The sequence below is a fragment of the Eriocheir sinensis genome, chromosome 48, assembly GCF_024679095.1.
Source record: "Eriocheir sinensis breed Jianghai 21 chromosome 48, ASM2467909v1, whole genome shotgun sequence".
In the NCBI taxonomy this organism is placed as follows: Eukaryota; Metazoa; Arthropoda; class Malacostraca; order Decapoda; family Varunidae; genus Eriocheir; species Eriocheir sinensis.
Genome location: NC_066556.1, coordinates 11588845 through 11610405, shown reverse-complemented (window position 1 = coordinate 11610405; position 21561 = coordinate 11588845). Strand labels below are relative to the sequence as shown.

At 46.1% G+C, this 21561-nt stretch overlaps 1 protein-coding gene across 2 annotated transcripts in view; it reads right to left on the bottom strand.

Moving 5' to 3' along the window:
- Nucleotides 1-13586: 13586 nt before the first annotated feature.
- The window catches only part of LOC126981597 (valine--tRNA ligase-like), an 81955-nt gene continuing 73980 nt past the window's right edge, over nucleotides 13587-21561 (bottom strand). For both annotated transcript variants that reach the window (XM_050833039.1, XM_050833040.1), the window contains 2 exons: nucleotides 19534-19644; nucleotides 13587-15610 (listed from right to left, as the gene is read on the bottom strand). In XM_050833039.1, coding sequence (XP_050688996.1) covers nucleotides 15500-15610; nucleotides 19534-19644 — 222 coding nt within the window. In that variant the 3' untranslated portion in view covers nucleotides 13587-15499. The remainder of the gene's footprint in view (nucleotides 15611-19533; nucleotides 19645-21561) is intronic.

Sequence of the window (21561 nt, the reverse complement as noted above, 5' to 3'; positions counted from 1 at the left end):
GCTTAATGATCACTCGGCACTGCGCATTGCCGTTAGGATCTTAGTGACGCTCGGTGCTCGCCCGCCTCCATGTGGTATGAGCCCTGTGTGTAGACGCTGAGTCACTGCCCCGCTGACCGTCTCCCCAAGTTCCCACCATTTTGTCCTGCTTTCCGTTTCCATCACAGCTCCCGTTTCCATTATTTTATTATTTTATTTATTTATTGGAGTTACTGGATAATTCTTCATGTCCGATTCTTTTTCTTTTTTAGGTTGCTAATAAATATTTTTATTGTTATTAGACTATGATCGAGTACATCCATAATAATGTTATGCCGGACGTGTTTCTTGGGTTCCGTGTCGCCGTCAGGAGACTCCGTGGGAGGGAGATATGTAAACACTTTGCACAGTTTCTGTAGTTTAATATTCTTCTTTAGTAGTACACTTCACTCTGACTCTTCACTTACCACTAGCTTACTATGACTGGGACTGGGACTCTCTCGCCCTCTTCTCCTATATATATCCAGAACAGTACAGTCTAGAATATTACAGTATATTTCAGATCATACAAGAACATGTAGCAAAAATATATGCGAGTTGGCAACACTTCCCGCCTGGCGCCTGGCCGCGCCCGGTGGGGCGCGGACGGCTCGCCTTGCTCCCCGCCCCTTTGCTCGTTTCTCCGGGAGCCTTCTAGAGGCCTATGGTCGCCGGGGGAAGCTTCCGGCACAACACTATCCCCCCCTCTTAATTGTGATCGTCCCGATCACACACTTAACTATGTACAAACATAAGATAATTAATCAAAAACATAATAATCGTCGTATCGCTGTGGACGCCTGCGTTGTCTCTGTCTTCTGTTCGTTGCCTCCTGCGCGTCTGTCTCTTGGTGCGCCTCGTCGTCGTCCGCTTCTTGGGGTGTCCCTGGAACATCTGCCGAAGCCGGGAGGTTATCTCCCTCGGCTGAAAGGGCCAGGAGGCCTACGTCGTCGTCGACCTCCTCTCGGTCCTGGACGTCCCTTGCGTTTCCGTCGGCTGCTGGGTGTCTGTAGTTGTTCAAGGTGTAGTTTCCCGGACCGTGGTACCTCCATAGGCGGTTGACGTGGACAACTTTCGGCTTGGTCTTTTCCGTTCTCCGGATTCGGTAAGTCACGTCGGAGAGGCGTTCTAGCACAGTGTAAGGGCCTTCCCAGGGGCTCTGTAACTTCGGAGACTGTCCTTTCTTCCTCTGCGGGTTGTAAAGCCAGACTCGGTCTCCTTCCTTGAAGTCAACGTGGCTTGCCCTCATATTGTAACCGCGCTTCATGGCCTCCCCGGAGAACTTCAAGGCACCACGGACTTGATGGTGCACCTCTTCCAGCCGTTCCTCTAGTTGACGGGCAAAACTGGAGGCGTCCCTTGGAAGGCTTTCCCCAGGAGGCCTTCCTGTCAGTAGGTCCACCGGCAATCGCAGCTCACGTCCAAACATCAGCTTTGCCGGTGAATACCCCGTAGTCTCGTGGGCGGCAGACCTGTAGGCCATGAGAAGCGCAGGCAGCTTCTGATCCCATGAAGACTGATCATTGTTGCACTGCTTGGCCAACTCCTGGCTCAACGTCCAATTAAACCTCTCCACCATTCCATCTGACTGTGGGTGCAGAGGGGTGGTCCGGGTCTTCTTGATACCCAGAAGCTTGCAGCACTCAGCAAGGCCTGTTGACTCAAAATTCCTTCCCTGGTCGGAATGGAGCTCGTTAGGCACACCGAAGCGACAGAAGAACTCCTCCACCAAAACCTTGGCGATGGTAGTGGCTTCCTGGTCAGGGATGGCGTAGGCTTCCGGCCACTTGGTGAAGTAATCCATTGTGACACAGATGTACCTATTTCCGTTCGTCGTCAGAGGCAAGGGTCCTGCTATATCCACTGCCACCCGTTCCATGGGGTCTCCAACCTGGTATAGTTGCAGTGGGGCACGGTGACGCTTCTTGGGGCCCTTCTTTGCACAGCACACCTCACACGCGTGACACCATTCTTCCACGTCCTTCCTCATGCCAACCCAGTAGAACCTTTGGCGCAGGCGACTCAGTGTCTTCTTTACCCCTAGGTGTCCGCTGGTGATGTTGTCGTGCATTTCTTTCAAGACGCCTTCCCGGGACTTCACAGGTAACACCGTGGACCAGTAGTGGTCAAGACCATCATGAGAGACCCAGCGTCGCTGCAACACCCCGTCGTCTATCCGAAGAGTGTCCCACTGAGTCCAGTAATTCTTGGTGGTAGGGCTTTCTCTCGAGATTACTTCCCACCCAGGTCGCGTTGACGACTGACTCAGCCACTCCATAATTGGTCTCAGATCTCGGTCCTCCCGCTGCAGTTTTCCCAAGTCTTCCCATGGCACCTCCGCTGTCTGTTCCACTTGGCAACCCGTCGTGGTGGTTCTCCTGCACATTGATATCTTCGGGGCATGTACAGGACAGACTGGTCGTTGCCCCCGTGAACCAGTTCTCCTTCTTCCCTCGCCCGAGTGGTGGTCCCTAGCCGGGGGCACATTTTTCCGACACTCATTCTTCCAGTGCCCCTTTTCTCCACAGGTCCAGCACTTGGGTCCTTCCCTGGGCTTCTTCTTAGCGGCACCTTCATATTCCTTCTTCCTCTTATAGCATTCGTTCTCCTTGTGCCCAACCTTCTCGCAGTACCAGCACTTTCCTTGGAACCTGTCTGTGTCGCTGACAGCGCCCTTTCGTGCCCTAAAGCCAGAAGTCGAGTCGTCCCTGAAGCTTGACAAGCTAGACCTAACAAAGGACTCAAACTCCATGGCACGTGCCAGAGCTTCCTGCATTGATGTTGGCTTAGCTTGGTTCACTTGTATCTTCAGCTGAGGGCTGTCCAGGGCATCGATGAATTGATCACGCAGCAAAACCGTCAGCAGGTCAGGGGTGGCACCTGGGTATGCCTTGTGCGCCATGCTCTCAAGGTCCTGAGCGAGTTCCTGAAGAGACTCGCCGCGCCTCCTGTTGCGGGTTCTGAACCTAACCCTGAAGAGCTCGTTCTGGTGCTTGGTCCCATATCGTTGCTCCAGCGCCTGTGCCAGCCCGCTGTAGCTGCCCTTTGTCGCATTGTCGAGCTGAGCAAGGACCTCCAGCGCCGCCCCTTTCAGGCTAGTGGCCAGCTGTACCGCGCACTCTTGGTCATCCCATCCGTTCCGAGCTGCCAACAGCTCAAACTGAGCGCGGTAAGCCTCCCAGGAGACCTTGCCATCAAACTCCTGAGGCTTCTTTCTAACAGGCGAACCCAGCAGACCCATGGGGCTGGCGGAACTTCTTGCGGGGATAAACTCAGGCGAAACAGGGCTCAAACTACCCCGGACTTGCGTAGGAGAAGCATCTTGGGTACAACTAGCCCCTGCAGGCACTGGCTGTCCGTTTCCAGCCAAGCAGTCTTCAAGGGCCTTCACTCTGTCACTTACGTCACAAACTGCCTGTTCAGTACGGTTCACCTTTCCTTGCACTTCTAATATTTCTTTGTGTGTCGTCTCCCGTACCACCTCCATCTCTTGTTGAAGATTTGTGTGTTCTTTCTCCACTTCTATCAGGCGTTGTCCCAAGTTCGTGGTTACATCAGTCATTTCTCTTCGCACTGACTCACTTCCATCTTGTACTGCTTTAAGCTGTAGCTGTAATCCTGTGAAGCGATCTTCTAGCTGTTCTTTGAGTTCTTGGAGTGTTCCTTCTTGTTGTTGCTGTGCTCTTTCTTGTTGTTCTTTGAGTTCTTGGAGTGCTCTTTCTTGTTTCTCCCCCTGTAGTCTCAAGGCTTCCAAAAGTTCAGTCAACATGTCGTCCCTCTGGGCAGCTTGGGAACGAGTCTCCATGGCGAAAAACAAATGCCTGCACTCCTGACACCAGTGTTATGCCGGACGTGTTTCTTGGGTTCCGTGTCGCCGTCAGGAGACTCCGTGGGAGGGAGATATGTAAACACTTTGCACAGTTTCTGTAGTTTAATATTCTTCTTTAGTAGTACACTTCACTCTGACTCTTCACTTACCACTAGCTTACTATGACTGGGACTGGGACTCTCTCGCCCTCTTCTCCTATATATATCCAGAACAGTACAGTCTAGAATATTACAGTATATTTCAGATCATACAAGAACATGTAGCAAAAATATATGCGAGTTGGCAACACTTCCCGCCTGGCGCCTGGCCGCGCCCCGTGGGGCGCGGACGGCTCGCCTTGCTCCCCGCCCCTTTGCTCGTTTCTCCGGGAGCCTTCTAGAGGCCTATGGTCGCCGGGGGAAGCTTCCGGCACAACAATAACTATACATGCTATTTTTTTTTTCGAAAAAATAAATATTCACTTCATTCAGAGAGAGAGAGAGAGAGAGAGAGAGAGAGAGAGAGAGAGAGAGAGAGAGAGAGAGAGAGAGAGAGAGAGAGAGAGAGAATTTACATAGAAAATTAGACCACATAGACCCCATGGTACAGACTAGGTGGTCTGTCCTTAAACCTAAGTGATTTTACATTAATCACCGATACCGGTACTAACGGTACTTGAGTTTTCGGTACCGGTACTACCGGTACTCAAATTAACGGAACTTGCCCATCCCTACTTCTTAGGACTCGGTTTCACATTAGCCGCCCTGAGCCTGTCCAGCACTGTTTTTAACCTTTCCAGAGCCAGCTTGAACGAGTCCCCGTACACTAGTACATCGTCCAAGTACACCAGGGCGCTTTTCCAGAGCAACCCTTCCAGCACACGCTCCATCAAACGCTCAAACGTTGCCGGGGCATTCACTAGTCCGAAACTCATTACCTTGAACTGGTACAGTCCTTGCCCAGACGAGAAGGCCGTCTTCTCTCTGTCCTCCTCCGCTACCTCAACCTGGTGGTAGCCGGACTTCAGATCCAAGGTCGAGAACCACTGTGCCCCCGTGAGCGCATCCAGCGTGTCATCCACCCTCGGGAGAGGGTAAGAGTCCTTTGTCGTCACCGCGTTAAGGCCCCGATAGTCCACGCAACACCTGGTGGACCCATCCTTCTTCTTAACGAGGACGACAGCGGCACTCCATGGGCTGCACGACTTTTCAATAACCCCTTGTGCGAGCAGCTCCTCCACGGCTTTTTCCACCTCCAGCCGTCGTGCAGGCGCAATCCTCCGGGGCGGCAACTTGACAGGACGACTGTCTCCTTTGTGGATGTGGTGTTTTACCAGACTGGTCTGGCCCAGGTCATGGTCTCCCTTCGAGAACACATCCGCATACTGAGTCAGCACTTTTCCCACCTCGTCCACCTGTTCTCCGGACAGGCATACCGAGCTCCTCTGCAATAGATCCTGCAGATGAGGTGGAACCCCAGTGCTACTCTCCTGCGTGCCCTCGACCAGACCTACCGGGTCCATATTCGTCTGTACACCTTCACACCCGTCCGGAACTAGACTCTCCTTCCCCTTCCCTAGTCGGCAGCGGTGGCTGGCTTCGGGGGGTGACGCAGCATGGGCTCGGTGAGTCTCGACAGAGACAGCACACTCCACTGCGCCTCCGCCGCCTTCCCTTAGCGGCACCACGTTGCCTCCGACCGCCATGGTCATATCCCCGAAATCCAGCACCGCCCTGCTCCGCTGGAGATAGTCTAGTCCCAGCAAGTTCTCCCCGACGTCAGCCACGAAGACAGGAAGACACTCCTCCGTGCCGCCCACAGTTACCCTGGCATCCACTGGCCCCCTGAGCTGTGTGCAGTGTCCCGTAATCCCACACAGCTGCTGCCTGGCCACCGGGGGCTGTCCGGTTGCCAGCATGCCGTCCTGCACGAACGTGCGCTCGGCGCCCGAGTCCACCGTCAGGTAGCAAGAATTCCCATCCACTTGCCCACCCACCTGAACGGTCCGGGCGCCCTCAGCGCGGCAACTTAGGCGGATTGGGGCTTCTTCTCCTCCGACTGGCGCTTGCCCCCCTCCGCCAGCCCGTCCCGGTTTCCCGCGGCCTCCTTACAGTCTGTGGCGGGGACCAGGGTACACTCTGAAGTCCGGTGACCCTTGCCACAGTTGTAACAGCAGGGCTTGTACTGAGTCGGCCCCGCTCCCGTGCCGCCAGCCTTTCTGCTGCTCTTGCTCCCCGGGCAGTACTTCCTGGAGTGTCCCTGCTGCCCGCACGAGAAACAGTTCCCCTTGAACTCACCTGGGGGTGGTGAAGGACTGGAGGACGACTTCCCCACGCTCCCCTTCTTCGCCTTCACCTTGTAAGGGCTATGGTTCCCGCTGGGTTTCTCCCTTGTTGTCCTGAGAAACGACTCCAGCTCCAAGCCCCTGGCCAAAGCCTCCTGAAGGTCCTTGGGGTGTGCCTGCTGCACATAAATCCTCAGTTGTTGATTATCGATAGCGCCAACAAACTGATCCCGCAGGAGGATGGTGATTAGCTCCTCACCTGCCTCGGGGTACGCACGGCGCACCAGCACCTCCAAGTCTTGCGCCAAGCGTGTCAGGGTTTCCCCCGGGCCTCTTGTCCGAGCCCGAAACCCGGTTCTGAACACCTCAGACTGGTGCTGATGCCCGTACCTCCACTCCAGAGCAGCTGTCCGTTGGGCGGCCGGCAGCTGGTTCAGAACCTCGAGCGCTGCTCCCTTGAGCGCGCACACCAGCTGCAGGGCCATTTCCTCCCGACTCCACTGACGGGCGCTCGCCAGGAGTTCGAATTGTGTCTTATATGCCTCCCAAGAGACACTCCCATCGAACTCCTGTGGCCGGCGCCTCGTCCCGTCCCGGAGCCGTCGTGTCGTGGAGCTGGTGCACGAGTGGCAGGACTTTACCGAGCCTGGCGGGGAAGGAGGAGGCGATAACATGTTATCCGGAGTGCCCAGAGGTTGAAACACGGGTGCCGCGGGCGAGAGTCTTGCCGGAACCAGGGGACGAAACCTGCTCCCGTCATCACTAATGTCACTTCCCCCCTCATCCCCACTGCGCTGCTCGTGTACCCTGAGCGGCATGTTTCCCTGAGGGGCGACAAAGCCTTGGCTAGCACCCATAGCCTCGTCAACATACTTCCTTAACTCACTGGCAACCCCTTCCACTTCAGCCTTAACCCCGGCCTTAGTAAACACCTCCTCAAGCACCTCTTCCTTCACCTTTTTAACACGGTTACACTCCTCCGCTAGGTGTGCCCTGAGCTCTTTAAATACCCGCTCGGCACTCCCCGCCACCTCCTCCCGTACACTTGCCAGGCTTTCAGTCATGTCTTCCCTCATGCCCGTCATGTCTCCCCTCATGCCCGTCACAGCCTCCACCTGGGCACTGAGGGCGGCCAGCAGGTCCTCCAGGGTAACTTCCTTCCCTGCCATGACTTAGGTAACAGTCCTAAGCCCGCCCGCTGGGAGGTAAACAACAGCTGATCCTCTTCCCGCCTTTCCGGTCAGCTGACTCCCCCACGCGGCGTCCACGCAGCAAGACCGGGCAAGAAAATGGCGACGCGTGCACACAGGGCGTAACCCTCCCACACGCTGCCCGTCGCTCTCACACTGTCCCAACACTCCCCGTAGCACCACACGCAACTCCAGCGGCACCCTCAGACAGACCAACAATAATCCCACTCCTGACACCACTGTAACCTTCCTGTAACCTCACCCAGGCGCCCGAAAACCCCGTCAGCGTCCCCAGGAGACTCACCGCTCCTTGTGGCTGGCGTCCAACGTCTGGATGGGCTACTCACGTTACTTCCGGGTTCTTGGTCCCCTGAAGTGCGACTCCCAGGCGTGTGTGCTACCCTGTGTTCTCTCCGAGAGCGACAGCGTGCGTGAAATCCAGCCTCTGGCCACCAGTGCACTTTACTGTGGAGAAAGCAAACCCCTTCCACTTCGGCGGGCTCAGAGAAACACAATCCGCCGGTTTAACGTGGTTTATTTCCTTTGTCACAGTTCCCACACTGTTCCACCGGGGTCCGGCCACTTGTTGACCGTCGAAACCCTCTACTAAAGTCCACAAACCCAAACACCGCCAATTCCAGGCACTTTCTCCAAGGGGGTCCGTGCACCGCCACGCTACGAGCCTCAGGTCCCGACCGAGGTTCAGATCCCACTGTCTGCCGGCGTCCCCCAAGGCCCTCGTGCGCGCCCCAATCACAGGCCTTCCCGCTCGGTGACGTCACTTCCTGGCGGGAACCTCAGGCAGCCGTAACAGTATGAATAAGTATTGTACTACATTTGAATTTACAAATTATTTAGCTACCAGTATTTTTCTGTATGCATGGTTGGAAAGGATTTTTATTAAACAATTTATCTGCTGTTTAGTAAAGTGGCTAATATATATATATATATATATATATATATATATATATATATATATATATATATATATATATATATATATATATATATATATATATATATATATATATATATATATATATATATAATGTACCAAAATTATGTTTTCAGTTACTTTGAATTAAGTTACAGCATTTGAATAGAGATTTGAGTTTACCAACTGATGTTTTCATCCTGGTGTTAGTAAAATAACTGTGCATTATAAAAAAAAAAATTAAAACCACAATATCTGATGAAACTAAAAAAGATTCACAAAAAAACACTGGTTTCATTGATGGGTTTTTGGTTTAAACCAGGGGTGTCAAACTCATGGCCCGCGGGATAGTCATAAATGGCCCGCGGTATCACGGTAACTTCAATCTTGTCAATGTATTTTCTACCCTTGTTGGCCCCCATGACGGCACTTCAGAGTATGAATTGGCCCTCCAAGGGTTTTGAGTTTGACACCCCTGGTTTAAACCGCCAACCCTGCTGTACATAATTAAAATCTTACGTATAGTTAAAACCACAATACTGATGAAACTAACATAGATACACACAATAGAAAAACAATGGTTTTATTAGTTGGTTTAAACCGGTTTTTTTTTATTGGTTTAAACCGCCAACCCTGGATTTGGGAGTGTTAGTGAACTCTAACCTAAAACTAAGGAAGCAATGTATTAGTGCAAGGAATAGGGCTAACAGGGTATTAGGCTTTTATCATAGCTGGGCACGATAACAGAAAACCTTATTCCCGATAACCGATAACTGATAATGAAAATCCTTATCGGTGATAACCGATATTCGTTAACTGGAAATACAAATATAGGCGATAACCGATAACCGATACCCGATATATATCCACAATGCCGATACTAGCTAGCGATAAGTCCGATAGGCGAAAACGATACTGTATTGACATTTCAGATGGAAAAACATAGATGAATTAAAATTTTCATTATCTGTATTTTAGAAAACTTACAAAACCTGAAAACCACACGTTTACACGTACATATGGACGGTAATATTAGAAACGCCTGAACCGGTTTTGTGTTATTTGGAGTCCCCAACGTCAAAAGCTGGCGCTTTTGTTTACAAACACTGGTCTCTCGTGAACTGGGCATGCTCAGACCAGCAAGCGTAGACCTGTACAGTCTCACAAAGCTTTTTAACCGTAAGTAAGAGTTGCTGGAAGGCTGAATCAGACATACAGTACCACTACCACCATCCTCGCTGTTTCTAGACCGACATTCTGTACGAGTTGTATTTATATGCACAGAGTGTCGTTCTAGAAAAAGCGAGGATGGTGGTACTGTATGTCTGATTCAGCTTTCCAGCAACTCTTAATGTGATAAAAAACTTTGTGAGACTGCAGTACAGGTCTACGCTTACTGGTCTGAGCATACGCAGTTCACGAGAGACCAGTGTCTGTAAACAAAAGCGTCAGCTTTTGACGATGGGACACCAAATAACACAACACCAGGTGCCTTCAATACCATGGCATGCTCACAAACGAATATGATCAAATTTGAGGCAGTGAATAATCGCTTTTTGGGCAAAGTTAAATGATTTTTCTCTTTGATATATTGATTTTTGAGTAACATAAAAAAACAACCTAGTGTTTTAATGTTGATGATCTAAGTATGAAATCTCTTCATCGAAGATATTTCATACCCCGAAGTTTTTTCATACAACACCGGGCCACGCATGCGCAGTAGACAACTTTTTTTTCTGAGAGGCGAAAAAAAAGTAGCGATTATCGCTAGTTTAGTTACAAAAGTAACGAAGATACCGATATATATATTTTAAAAAGTAGCGGATTGCCGATAACCCGATTTTGTTATCAGCGATAAAGTATCGCGATAACTTATCGCGATGACGCTCAGCTATGAGCTTTATTAACAGGACGGTAACCAACAGTAGTGCAGAGGTCATCCTCAGACTCTATTAAGCGTTAGTTAGGCCACACTTAGATTATGCTGTCCAGTTTTGGTGCCCACACTAAAGAATGGACATCAACTTGCTAGAATCAGTTCAGAGGAGGATGACCTCCCATATCAAAATAGGCTGAAACATCTAAACTTACGGGGAGATCTGATAGAAGTATTCAAATGGGTCAAGGGTTACAACAAAGGCGATATAAGTAAAGTACTGAGAATTAGTCAGCAGGATAGAACATTAATTAGAAATAAATTAGAAAAGTATAGATTTAGGAGAGATATAGGCAAGCATTGGTTTAGTAATAGGGTGGTGGGGGAATGGAATAGACTCAGCAATCACATAGTTAGTGCAGGGACGATAGCTTGTTTTAAGAGTAGACTGGATAACTACATGAACAAGGATGACAGGTGAGAGCGAGGTGTGGGTGCAGTAAGGAGACAGGGTACTGGAGCGTACGCCCGTACCGAAGGTAAACGAGGATCAAGCCTCTACCTGTAACCCCTGAAACTGCACCTCACCCATTGTGAGTAGTGGGGGGGATTCTGGAGCTGTCCTGTGTAGGCCACTCGGCCTCTTGCAGTTTCCCTATGTTCTTATGTTCTTATGTGACTGAAATTTCCTATGTCAGCACATGTAGATTTCCTTCAAAATTCCTCAGTAAACCAAGTTGTTGACTTGTATGACACTAACCAACAGTTATCTGAGTCATGTACTCACAGTTCAGAAAGCAAAGTGTTGAGTAATGAGCATTATGTTAAGCTGCAAGAACCTCTAATGTAGGTTTTGAGAAAGCCCAAGATCAGACTGGACAGATCGTTATTCCTCTCCGCTTTTTAATAGCTCAGAAAGCAGCGAGATTAGTGTATATGAAACTGATATTTATGACAGTGTTGCAGAAATTATAATTATCCTTGCATGGGAAGGAAGGATTTTGAGAGGTGACTATGGAGCTGATCAAGCAGTTTTTCTTGTTTCTGAAAAGAGTAGGATATTATCTGAGTGTACATATTACTACTTTAAACTAGTTTATGGTGAGTATAGGAGTGATGGCTATTTGTGAATGATTGTGTGTTAGATTAGGTATAACATTTTTCTTTACCATTTCAGATTGCACGTTCTTGTGTAAAAGGGGGTGCTGACCTCCTAAGACACAGTGTGAGGTGCATTCTTAGGTATGCTGTGACGAACTCCTTGGCTATGCAGTACAACTGGTGTGGCATCATCATCATTTCATCAAGGCCTGCTCCTAGGAGCTCCCACCAGGGGATGGCCACGGCAGAAGAGCTTCCAACTTTCTCTATCCAGACACTCCCTCCTTGCCTGCTCAAAGTTTCTCAAAGATCTTTCCCCCCTCACCCCAACGTACTCTTGAACCCTATCCCTCCATTTCACTGGAGGTCGTCCTCTAGCATTCCCTCCCTCTATCTCACTCACATACACCCTTCTGGTCATCTTACTCTCCTCCATTCGCTCCATGTGGCCAAACCACTTTAAGGTCTGTCGCTTCACTTCTTCCACCACTTCACACTTCTTCCCTTCACCCCCGTGACACATTCCAAAACGCTCGTACACACTTTCATTACTCATTCCATCCATTCTACTCACACCACAAGCACTCCTCAAATAACTAATTTCCACTGGCTGCAATCTAGACCTCTGACTTTCATTCCAGGCCCACGTTTCACTTGCATATGTGAGGGTTGGTACTATTATTGTATTTCTCAAATCCCTCTTTACTTCCATGCTCACACTTCTGCCATTCATATATATATATATATATATATATATATATATATATATATATATATATATATATATATATATATATATATATATATATTTTTTACATCTAAGGAGACAGTTCAAGGGCTCAAAGAAAATAAGAAAAAAAAAGCCCACTACTCACTGCTCCCAAAAAGAGGTCAATTTCAGGAGGAGAGATGTCCTGACACCCTCCTCTTGAAAGAGTTCAAGTCGTAGGCAGGAGGAAATACAGATGAAGGAAGATTGTTCCAGAGTTTACCAGTGTGAGGGATGAAAGAGTGAAGATGCTGGTTGACTCATGCATAAAGGGTTTGGACAGTATAGGGATGAGAATGAGTAGAAAGTCGTGTGCAGTGGGGCCACGGGAGGAGGGGAGGCATGCAGTTAGCAAGTTCAGAAGAGCAGTCAGCATGAAAATATCGATAGAAGATAGAAAGAGAGGCAACATGGTGGCGGAATTTGAGAGGTAGAAGACTATCAGTATGAGGAGGAGAGCTGATGAGACGAAGAGCCTTTGACTCCACTCTGTCAAGGAGAGCTGTGTGAGTGGACCCCCTCCACACATGAGATGCATACTCCATATGAGGGTGGACAAGGACCCTGTAAATGGATAGCAACTGTGTGGGGGAGAAGAACTGGCAGAGACGGTACAGAACGCCCAGCCTTGAGGAAGCTGATTTAGTAAGAGATGAGATATGAAGTTTCCAGTTGAGATTTTGAGTTAAGGATAGACCAAGGATGTTTAATGTTGAGGAAGGTGATAGCTGAGTGTAAGATTGTGTCGAATGGATAGGTGGAGAAACTGTGTTTTTGAGGCGTTGAAGGACACCAGGTTCCTCTTGCCCCAATCGGAAAGGTCAGAAGCTAAGCATTTTGTTGCCTCCAGCCTTGAATCGTTAAGTTCCTGTAGGGTGGGTCTTCTATTAAAAAAAAGTTGAGTAATGCAGAGTGGAGTCATCAGCATAGAATGGATAGGACAGTTCGTTTTGGAAAGATCATCATCAATGAACAACAGAAAGAGAGTGGGAGATAGGACAGAACCCTGTGGGACACCACTGTTAATAGGTTTAGGGGAAGAACAATGACCGTCTACCACAGCAGAAATAGAATGGTCAGAAAGGAAACTGGAGATATAGGTACAGAGAGAAGGATAGAAACCGTAGGAGGGTAGTTTGGAAAGCAAAGATTTGTGCCAGACCCTATCAAAAGCTTTTGATATGTCCAGTGCAATAGCAAAGGTTTCACCGAAACGGCTAAGAGAGGATGACCACGAGTCGGTTAGGAAGGCAAGATCACCAGTAGAACACCCCTTGCGGAACCCATACTGGCAATCAGATAGAAGGTCAGAAGTGGAAAGGCGCTTTTGAATCTTCCGGTTAAGGATTGATTCAAAAGCTTTAGATAGACAAGAAAGTAAAGCTATAGGACGGTAGTTTGAGGGATTGGAGCGGTCACCCTTCTTAGGCACAGGCTGTATGAAGGCATACTTCCAGCAGGAAGGAAAGGTAGATGTTGACAGGCAGAGGCAAAAGAGTTTGACCAGGCAGGGTGACAGCACGGAGGCACAGTTTTTAAGGACAACAGGAGGCACTCCTGTATATGTGCATATGGCGTGACAAGATGGGATGGCAAAGTAATTAAATCATGTACGAAATGTTTTATTGCCCAGAGCAAAATCCAAAATGGTCACAAGGACTTTTTTTGGATTTCCTAACCTGTCTTTGCAGAAAAAGGAGCACTGTGATGAATGAAAGAGTAAAGTATTTTTATTATCATAACTATTAGCATGATTACCATTAGGGTCTGAAGAGCAGTGGTGACTATTTCACAGGACAGGTTGTCCTTTTCAGACTAATATGTTTTCTAATCCATCTCTTACAATATCTCTGAATTGCTTTTGCCAAAGACTATTTGGCCCTCAAAAATGGAGTAACATGATGAGAACTACCATATTATTTATTAACATTATCATAATTTGATGAACATTATCATTATAATTGAAATTATCCTTATAACTTTATGAATGAAGATTTCATATAAAACAAACAATTCAACTCTCTTTCTCACAATTAAATTCAGGCAAAGAATAAAAAGGCTTAGTGTCCCACAATCTGAAAGCCCCTCATTAGCTGCAATTTCATCATAAACAATGTTAAAATTACCCATAGTTTACAAATTACACTTTATTTTATGTCAATTACAGGTAAAATCATATTTTTAGAATAAAAACACTCATTCAGTTCACTAGGAACCAACATCCATTACCATTTTCCTGTTAATAAAGTCTTTATACTGTTTAAAGGCATATGTTCTTAAGTCCTGAAAAAGACACCCCCACCCCCCCACCACACACACAGTAATGTTATGTATCTTGTGGCATTCATGCCAAGTTAAGAGGAGCAGAGGAGGGTGATTTTTTACAAATACTTTTGAAACAGACTTTTGTTAAGTGTTAAAAGTTTCATGTAATGAGGTGATATTAAAAAAATAGCATAGTTATAGAAAAGTTTAAATCCCCTGCTACAATGTGTCCGCACCTGGTGCATGCTGTAGATCATGTGGTATGCTATGGATTCTGGTATATTTGTAAAATTAGTATAAAAATTACTTTGTTTCATATTTTAACACTAGGCATCATTCAGTCAGTGCAGTGTAGCCTTGATCATGACTCCACCTTTTATGACTCTGTTACTGATGGCTGAAAGAAGTCGGCATACATACCCCAAGAGGATCAAGAGGAAAAAAACAGAGATATGTGATAAGTAAAACAAAGCTGGAGAATTTTAGCAGCTCATTTTTTGTTTGGAAAGACTATCATGAAATGTGGCAACAATGAGGGAGGTGGTGCCCCCTGGTACCCTTGCCCTCATGTAAATAGTACCTTTTTGAAGAGGGGATCAGATGCCTCGCACAATTCTCTAGTGAGTAGAAGACACAGGCAACTGCATGTGCAAGCTTCATGTCAATCAAAATGATACATGTGGCACAACACAGTGACAGCTGTCATCTCAAAGTTGATTTTTTGCTTTCAAATCCTAGTCCTCCTAAATCATAAACGCAATTACATTCCGTGATGTGTCATTTTAAAGACTGATAAAAGGTCAATTTTTTGCAATGAGGAAATTTTCAAATATTTGAAAACTTAAAAATTATTACATGGTGAAATCTGACATGATTTTATTTTTTTTTATTTTTATCAGAAACAGTACTCAAGTTTTTCATCGGTACTATTTGCTGAGATTTCAAACAGCTTTCTAGGGTATTAATTTCAATTCAATTGACTCAAATTACAGGCTTTGAACCAGTTCATTTTTTTTTAATCTTATATCAAAATGTAATTAATTAAATTTCACTAAACCTAGATATGATCCTTAATACATACAGAAAGAAAATCATAGCCATAGGACCAAACCTCTGGACCCCCTACAGTCCCCTTAAGTTACTACACAGCCTTATCCTTTGTTAACAACTGCCTAAATAGAGCATCTTCATCTTATAGATCAGGACTCATCATGATTAAAACCATCCTACAATCACTCTACTAATGGACTGCCTTTAATCAGTTTCCATTGCCTCCAGCTTCATGAGAGCGTCATGATTTTGCTCCAGCTCTGCCTCAAGTTCCAACTTCTTTTGGTTGTTGCGCGTGCGCACATCCTCAGGCACCTGTAAACAGAAGAGCAATGTGTGACAATGTAACAGCATCTAAAAATAGGCCTCAACTACAACCTTCAACCAGAGATAACATGTTCATTGGCTTGTTCACAGCATGGCAATGTGACATCTATTACCACCAGAATTTTAGTTTTCTCTATACTTCCTTACACAGAGGGGTGACTAAGCTATTTCTAAAAGCCAAGTTGCAGGGAAAATTTGGCACTGATTGCTATAGCCATATAAAATAATATTAAAAACCTGTCCATATAACACAATTTGTATATATTTGGGGATAATGAAATTATATATATTTGGGCATACTGAAATTATTTATATCATGTTAAAGATAAAAACTTTCAATATATAAATGATTATTCTGCAAGTGTAAGCAGTATAGCAAAGGACCTGTGATATCATCAAGTCAGACTTGGAAAACAATAATATTGCAGGTTCTTTGTGTGTGTGTGTGTGTATTTACCTAGTTGTGAAATACAGGAAAAGAGCTACGCTCGCACTTTCCCGTCTCCATATCCACTCTCATCCAACTTTTCCTTAAACTCATGAATGTTTCTTGCACAAACCATCTCCTCCTTCAGTCTATTCCATAGCTCAATGCTTGTGTTTACAAAGCTAAACTTTTTCACATCTCTCCTACATGTGGTCATCATCAATTTCTTTCCATGTCCTCTTGTTTCTCTCTCGCTCCACACACACTGGTCCTCTCTGTCCAAATGCTCCACTCCGCTCACCACCCTGTACACCGCTATCAGATCTTCTCTTTCTCTTCTTCTCTCCAGGGTTGTGAGCCCCATGCTATTGAGTCTCTCCTCATAAGTCCGATCTCGAAGTTCCAGTACCATCTGTTGCCACTCTCTGCACTCTTTCCAGCTTCTTTATCCCCTTAGGGACGCCCGTCCTGCCTGCGGCCAAACGGTGGTTTACTGTTGCAGGACGCTCGTCCCGCCTGTGGACGGCCCATTTTCTTTAAATTTCCCTCGCTTTCTCAGTGTCCTTGCCCGCTTCCCTACTCAGATAAACACTCTGGCAATCCCCACACGGTAGACATACAAACATACGCCTAGCCACACAATCACACACACACCCGTACATGATGGAGGGTGGAAGTGAGACCCCACCTTCTCCCCAGCCATCCACTTCCACCGGCACTCGTCCACATCGTGTTGTTAGGAAGAGAAAAAACACATTAAACACTAGCAGTGATGTTAGGTGAGCCCTTGAGTCACGTGGCCGGTGGGTAAACTAGGAGTGGCTGAGGGGCGGGCTGCCTAGAATTTTCCAGTGACCCTTCTCCCTGGTATGTGCTTTGCCCCCCTCCCTTCCCCTCATCCCCACCACCACATCTGACATGACCTGTGTCTTCTGTAAACTTCCTCTCCTGTCGTCTGCCTTGTGGCCAAGGATGCCGGGCGCGTGTACACGTGACCGCCAGAAATTCGCTCCAACCTCCGATTTCTAGACCTCCTGTAGTTTTTTTTTTTTTTTCAACTTACTATGCATTTCTGTGTTTGGCTTGCTCATATCTACAACTTTTGTTATTTTTTTTGTCAGACGAAAAAGTAATTTTTTTGATTTTCCTTGATTTCTAGGCGAAGTGTGGAAATAATCGAAATTCCGAATATACCATCAGAAAGCACTTGAAAAACTCTAAAACTTTTGTTAAATGATTTTTTTTTTAAATAGAGGAGAGAGAGAGAGAGAGAGAGAGAGAGAGAGAGAGAGAGAGAGAGAGAGAGAGAGAGAGAGAGAGAGAGAGAGAGAGAATTACATAGAAAATCAGACCACACAGACCCCATGGTCCAAACTAGGTGGTCTGTCCTTAAACCTAAGTGATTCTACATTAATCAGATGGCTCCAAAATGTTGCTTTTCTACTCTAGTTAATATTAAGTTCAAGGAAGTGATGGTCGAGCTTGTTTTTAAAGGAGTCAATTGTGTCTCACTGGGGGGGGGGAGAGAGAGAGAGAGAGAGAGAGAGAGAGAGAGAGAGAGAGAGAGAGAGAGAGAGAGAGAGACTTATTAACACGTTAACTGCATTTGAACTTCCCGCCGCCCCCTCCCTGTCGCATTTGGTTCAACTCGGTGAAATGATGATGATGATGATTCTTAAAACTTTTTTTTCCAAAAATATTTTTCTAAAAAGTGGCTGAATCATCACCGATCTCCCCTACAAAATTAACTACAACTGAAATTGAAAAAAAAAAATAATAATAATAATTGCCCCTTGACTTATATGGATGACTCCGCTGTAAATATAGAAGTTCTGCTCTTGCACATTCACTACCCTTCGAGCACCTTGGCATAATGACTTCAGTAAACTAATGAAGCATAGTAAAAAAAATGTCTAATGAATACTTTCATTGGACAAAATTGACTAAGAGGAATTAAGAACTATCAAAAACTGAAACTAACAATAGTTAATAACCACCTCTTGACTTATTGGATGACTCCTCTGTAAACATGCAAGCTCTGCTCTTGGATGCCCTTGGACATTCACTACTACTTAAGCACCTTGGCAAAATAGTTTTACCTGATGAATGATAGGCATGCTAAAAAATTGCCCAAGAAACACACTCCTTTGGATAAAATTAATTCAAGTGATTAAGAACTATCACAACTGAAACTGAAAATAGTCTAATCTCTTTGGATTCTTTTTAGGAGCAGGCAGAGTTTTTTTTTTTTTTTTTACTTTTTTTTACTTTTTTGTGCCTTCTCTGTGTCTCAAAAAAAAAAAAAAAAAAAAAAATCACCCTTTGACTTATATAGATGACTCTTCTGCCTTCTCCTCTGCCAGTCACCTCAGACTCTCATTTGTGAGAATTAATTTTAATTAAACTAAGGTCCAGTGCACCCAAGATATACCAGGTCCATGCCAAACCCAACTTGGGGTTGCCCAGCTGTTCTTGCCATATGTTACCTGCTTCAGACAAGGATTACCTCAACAATACTGTAGTGCGGCAACTATACCTGATGAACGAGCCTCCCATAACCCACTTAGCCAGTGGGGTACCTCTTTGGCCAACTCAGTAAGGAGTGGCTCTCCCGTCACGTTGGTTGCGGGTTCAATCCCAGGCAGCCGGCGAATACCCTCTCCTGGTCTTGATTAATTTCTCGTGTGTTTCGATACATGCAGAGGTTGTGTTGGATAATAGAAAAAGAGAAAATAAACTCCCAGGGCATGACAGTGATGGCATAGCGGTGGGCATCCTCTCCTGCAGTCGTGTTGAGTTTCCCTGATGGGGTAACAGGTAGGATGGCCCATGCTCCGAGGGTAATAGAAAATGGGAAGTGTTGGAGGTGTCTCTATGGGGACATTGTGAAATAGTGCACCAAAATGGGTCACAGTCTAAAGGTCTCAACACACAGAAATTAATCTACATAGAGGGGAAAGTCGTGAAGTGCGGCAACTATATCAGGATGAACGAGCTTTCCATAACCCACTTAGCCAGTGGGGTTCCTCTTTGGCCAGCTCGGTAAGGAGTGGCTCTCCCGTCACGCTGGTCGCGGGTTCAATCCCAGGCAGCCGGCGAATACCCTCTCGTAGTCTTGATTAATTTCTCGTGTGTTTCGATACACGCAGAGGTCGTGTTGGATAATAAACAAAGAGAAAATAAACTCCCGGGGCATGACAATACTTCCTCAGATCTTTAAATTACAGCTAAGTAAACATTTAGTTCTGTCCAGATCCTGAGCTTGGTAGTGATGTAGCATCTGGGGAGCCTAGAAGGTAAATTCATTCCTTTGACTTTTTTTAAGTCTACATGTGGTTGGTTCTTTTGTATATATTTCCCTACACTTGAAATCCCAACACATAATTCTTGACAATCTCAATTTCTTGTGCCACTTTTGTCTTTTTTGTGAAAACTGACAAAAAATTAATGTTAAACACTTGTGACTCCCACAATTATTACCTACCTTGTCATAATTTGGTTTGGCCACTTCAGTCTGGAGAATTTTGAGCTTTTCCTCAGCACTCTTTATTTTCTGCTGTATTTTCTCTTGACAATTGCTGATGTTAACCAGACCCTGTAAGATATAATAAAACCATCACTATCATCACCATAAAATCATAGGGTAAAGAGTAGAACAAAATAATGGGTAAAAAAGGAAACAAATAGGAAAAAATTTACCCTGACCACAACCTGGCCCACAGGCACATCAGCACTGCAGTGATTACATGCTTGTTATGTGAGGGGAGAAATGATTCAGAGGCACTTTACCCCCTCAGCCTAACCTAAGCTGTCAGGTGTAAATACATATTATATTTGGTCTTTTTTCTGAAATAGTGAAGCTAACCAACACCTCTTGCCTAACCTAACCTAACTTACAAAGGGATGGAAACCTATTGTACCTAAATTATTAACTCCATATCCTAACTGGAATTAGGAAATTAACCTACTACTGCATAATCCTTTGAATTTACAAGTATTTTTTGTGTTATCCAGAGATAAGTAGATACAGCATAACACACTGAATTACAAAATACAGTGGAACCTCGGTTCATGAACGCCTCTCATCATGAACAAATTTTCTAAAGAAAAAACGTCTCGGGTGACGAACGGTGTCTAGAGCTATGAACACACAAGTTGGCAACATCGTGGGGCGACAAGCCAGGAGTATCGGTGCGATGCGGGAGCAGTGTTGCCAGATTAGCTGTTTTCTGGCTAGATTGAAACAAATTTAGCTGAATCTAGCCAGAAAATATTGCTTTTAGCCACAAGCCAGAAAAGACAGCCAGAAACCTACAATGTTTAGATATTTTTTAGCCGTGTTTTTTTTTTTTTCTTTTTTCTTTTTTTTTAACGTCTTTGCCTGTAGCGCCAGTAGGCTTTCTTCAGGGGCCTGGTGGTCGGCCTAAGCCCGTCATGGTGCGGGCAACTTTTATAGCAGCGCCATTTATGCTTGGCTCATGGTGCCCCCCGAACTCATTCTTGATTCACTTGGACAGTTTCTTCTAGAGTCTGGGTTAATGGGTGGTCTTCAGGACAGCATGTGGGTAGTCTTAGGCCACTTGGCGGTGACTGAAAAATCCCAGGTGGTAGCGGGCGGATTCAAACCCACGTCGTCCATGGCACGGTGAATGTGGTGCCCGCACGCTAACCACTCAGCCACCGCCTGCCCAATAAAGCAATTAGCAATAAAGAAAACACGGGAAGGCAGTGGCTGAGTGGTTAGCATGCTGATTTTGCCATCGAGTCTCACCCCCTTGATTTAATCAGTCTGCTTTGTTTACATACACACAGGGGTGGATGAATTTAGGCACGGTACCGTGTCTATTGTTGACTGCTTGTCATACAAGAGGTGCAGGTTGTCTCATTTATCACATTTACCGACATACAGAGGGTGTAGGTTATCTCATTTATCACATTTACCTGCATACAAGGGGTGCATTTTTCAAATTCAAATTTCTCTCTCTCTCTCTCTCTCTCTCTCTCTCTCTCTCTCTCTCTCTCTCTCTCTCTCTCTCTCTCTCTCTATATATATATATATATATATATAAAAACTTGGGTGGGACAATGTCAGTAAATGTGATAACCAAAACCTGCAACACTTGTATGTCATTAAATGTGATAAATGAAATAACCTGCACCCCTTGTATGACAAGCAGTCGACAATAGACACGGTGCTGTGCTGAAATTTATCCAACCCTGTGTGTGTGTTAACAAAGCGGACGAGACTTGACGCCACACCAGTCCCACGTTCCACCGCGTTCTGGATGACACAGGTACAGATCTGCCATTACCACCTGGGATTTTTCAGTCACCAACGAGAGGCCTAAGACTACCCACATGCTGTCCTGAAGACCACCTATCAACACAGACTCTACAGGAACTGTTCAAGGGAAATCAAGTATGAGCTCTATCAGGCCCTATCGAGAAAGCCTACTGGCACCTTAGACAGAAAAAAAAAAAAAAATCTGGAAACCAGGAACAGATTAATCCA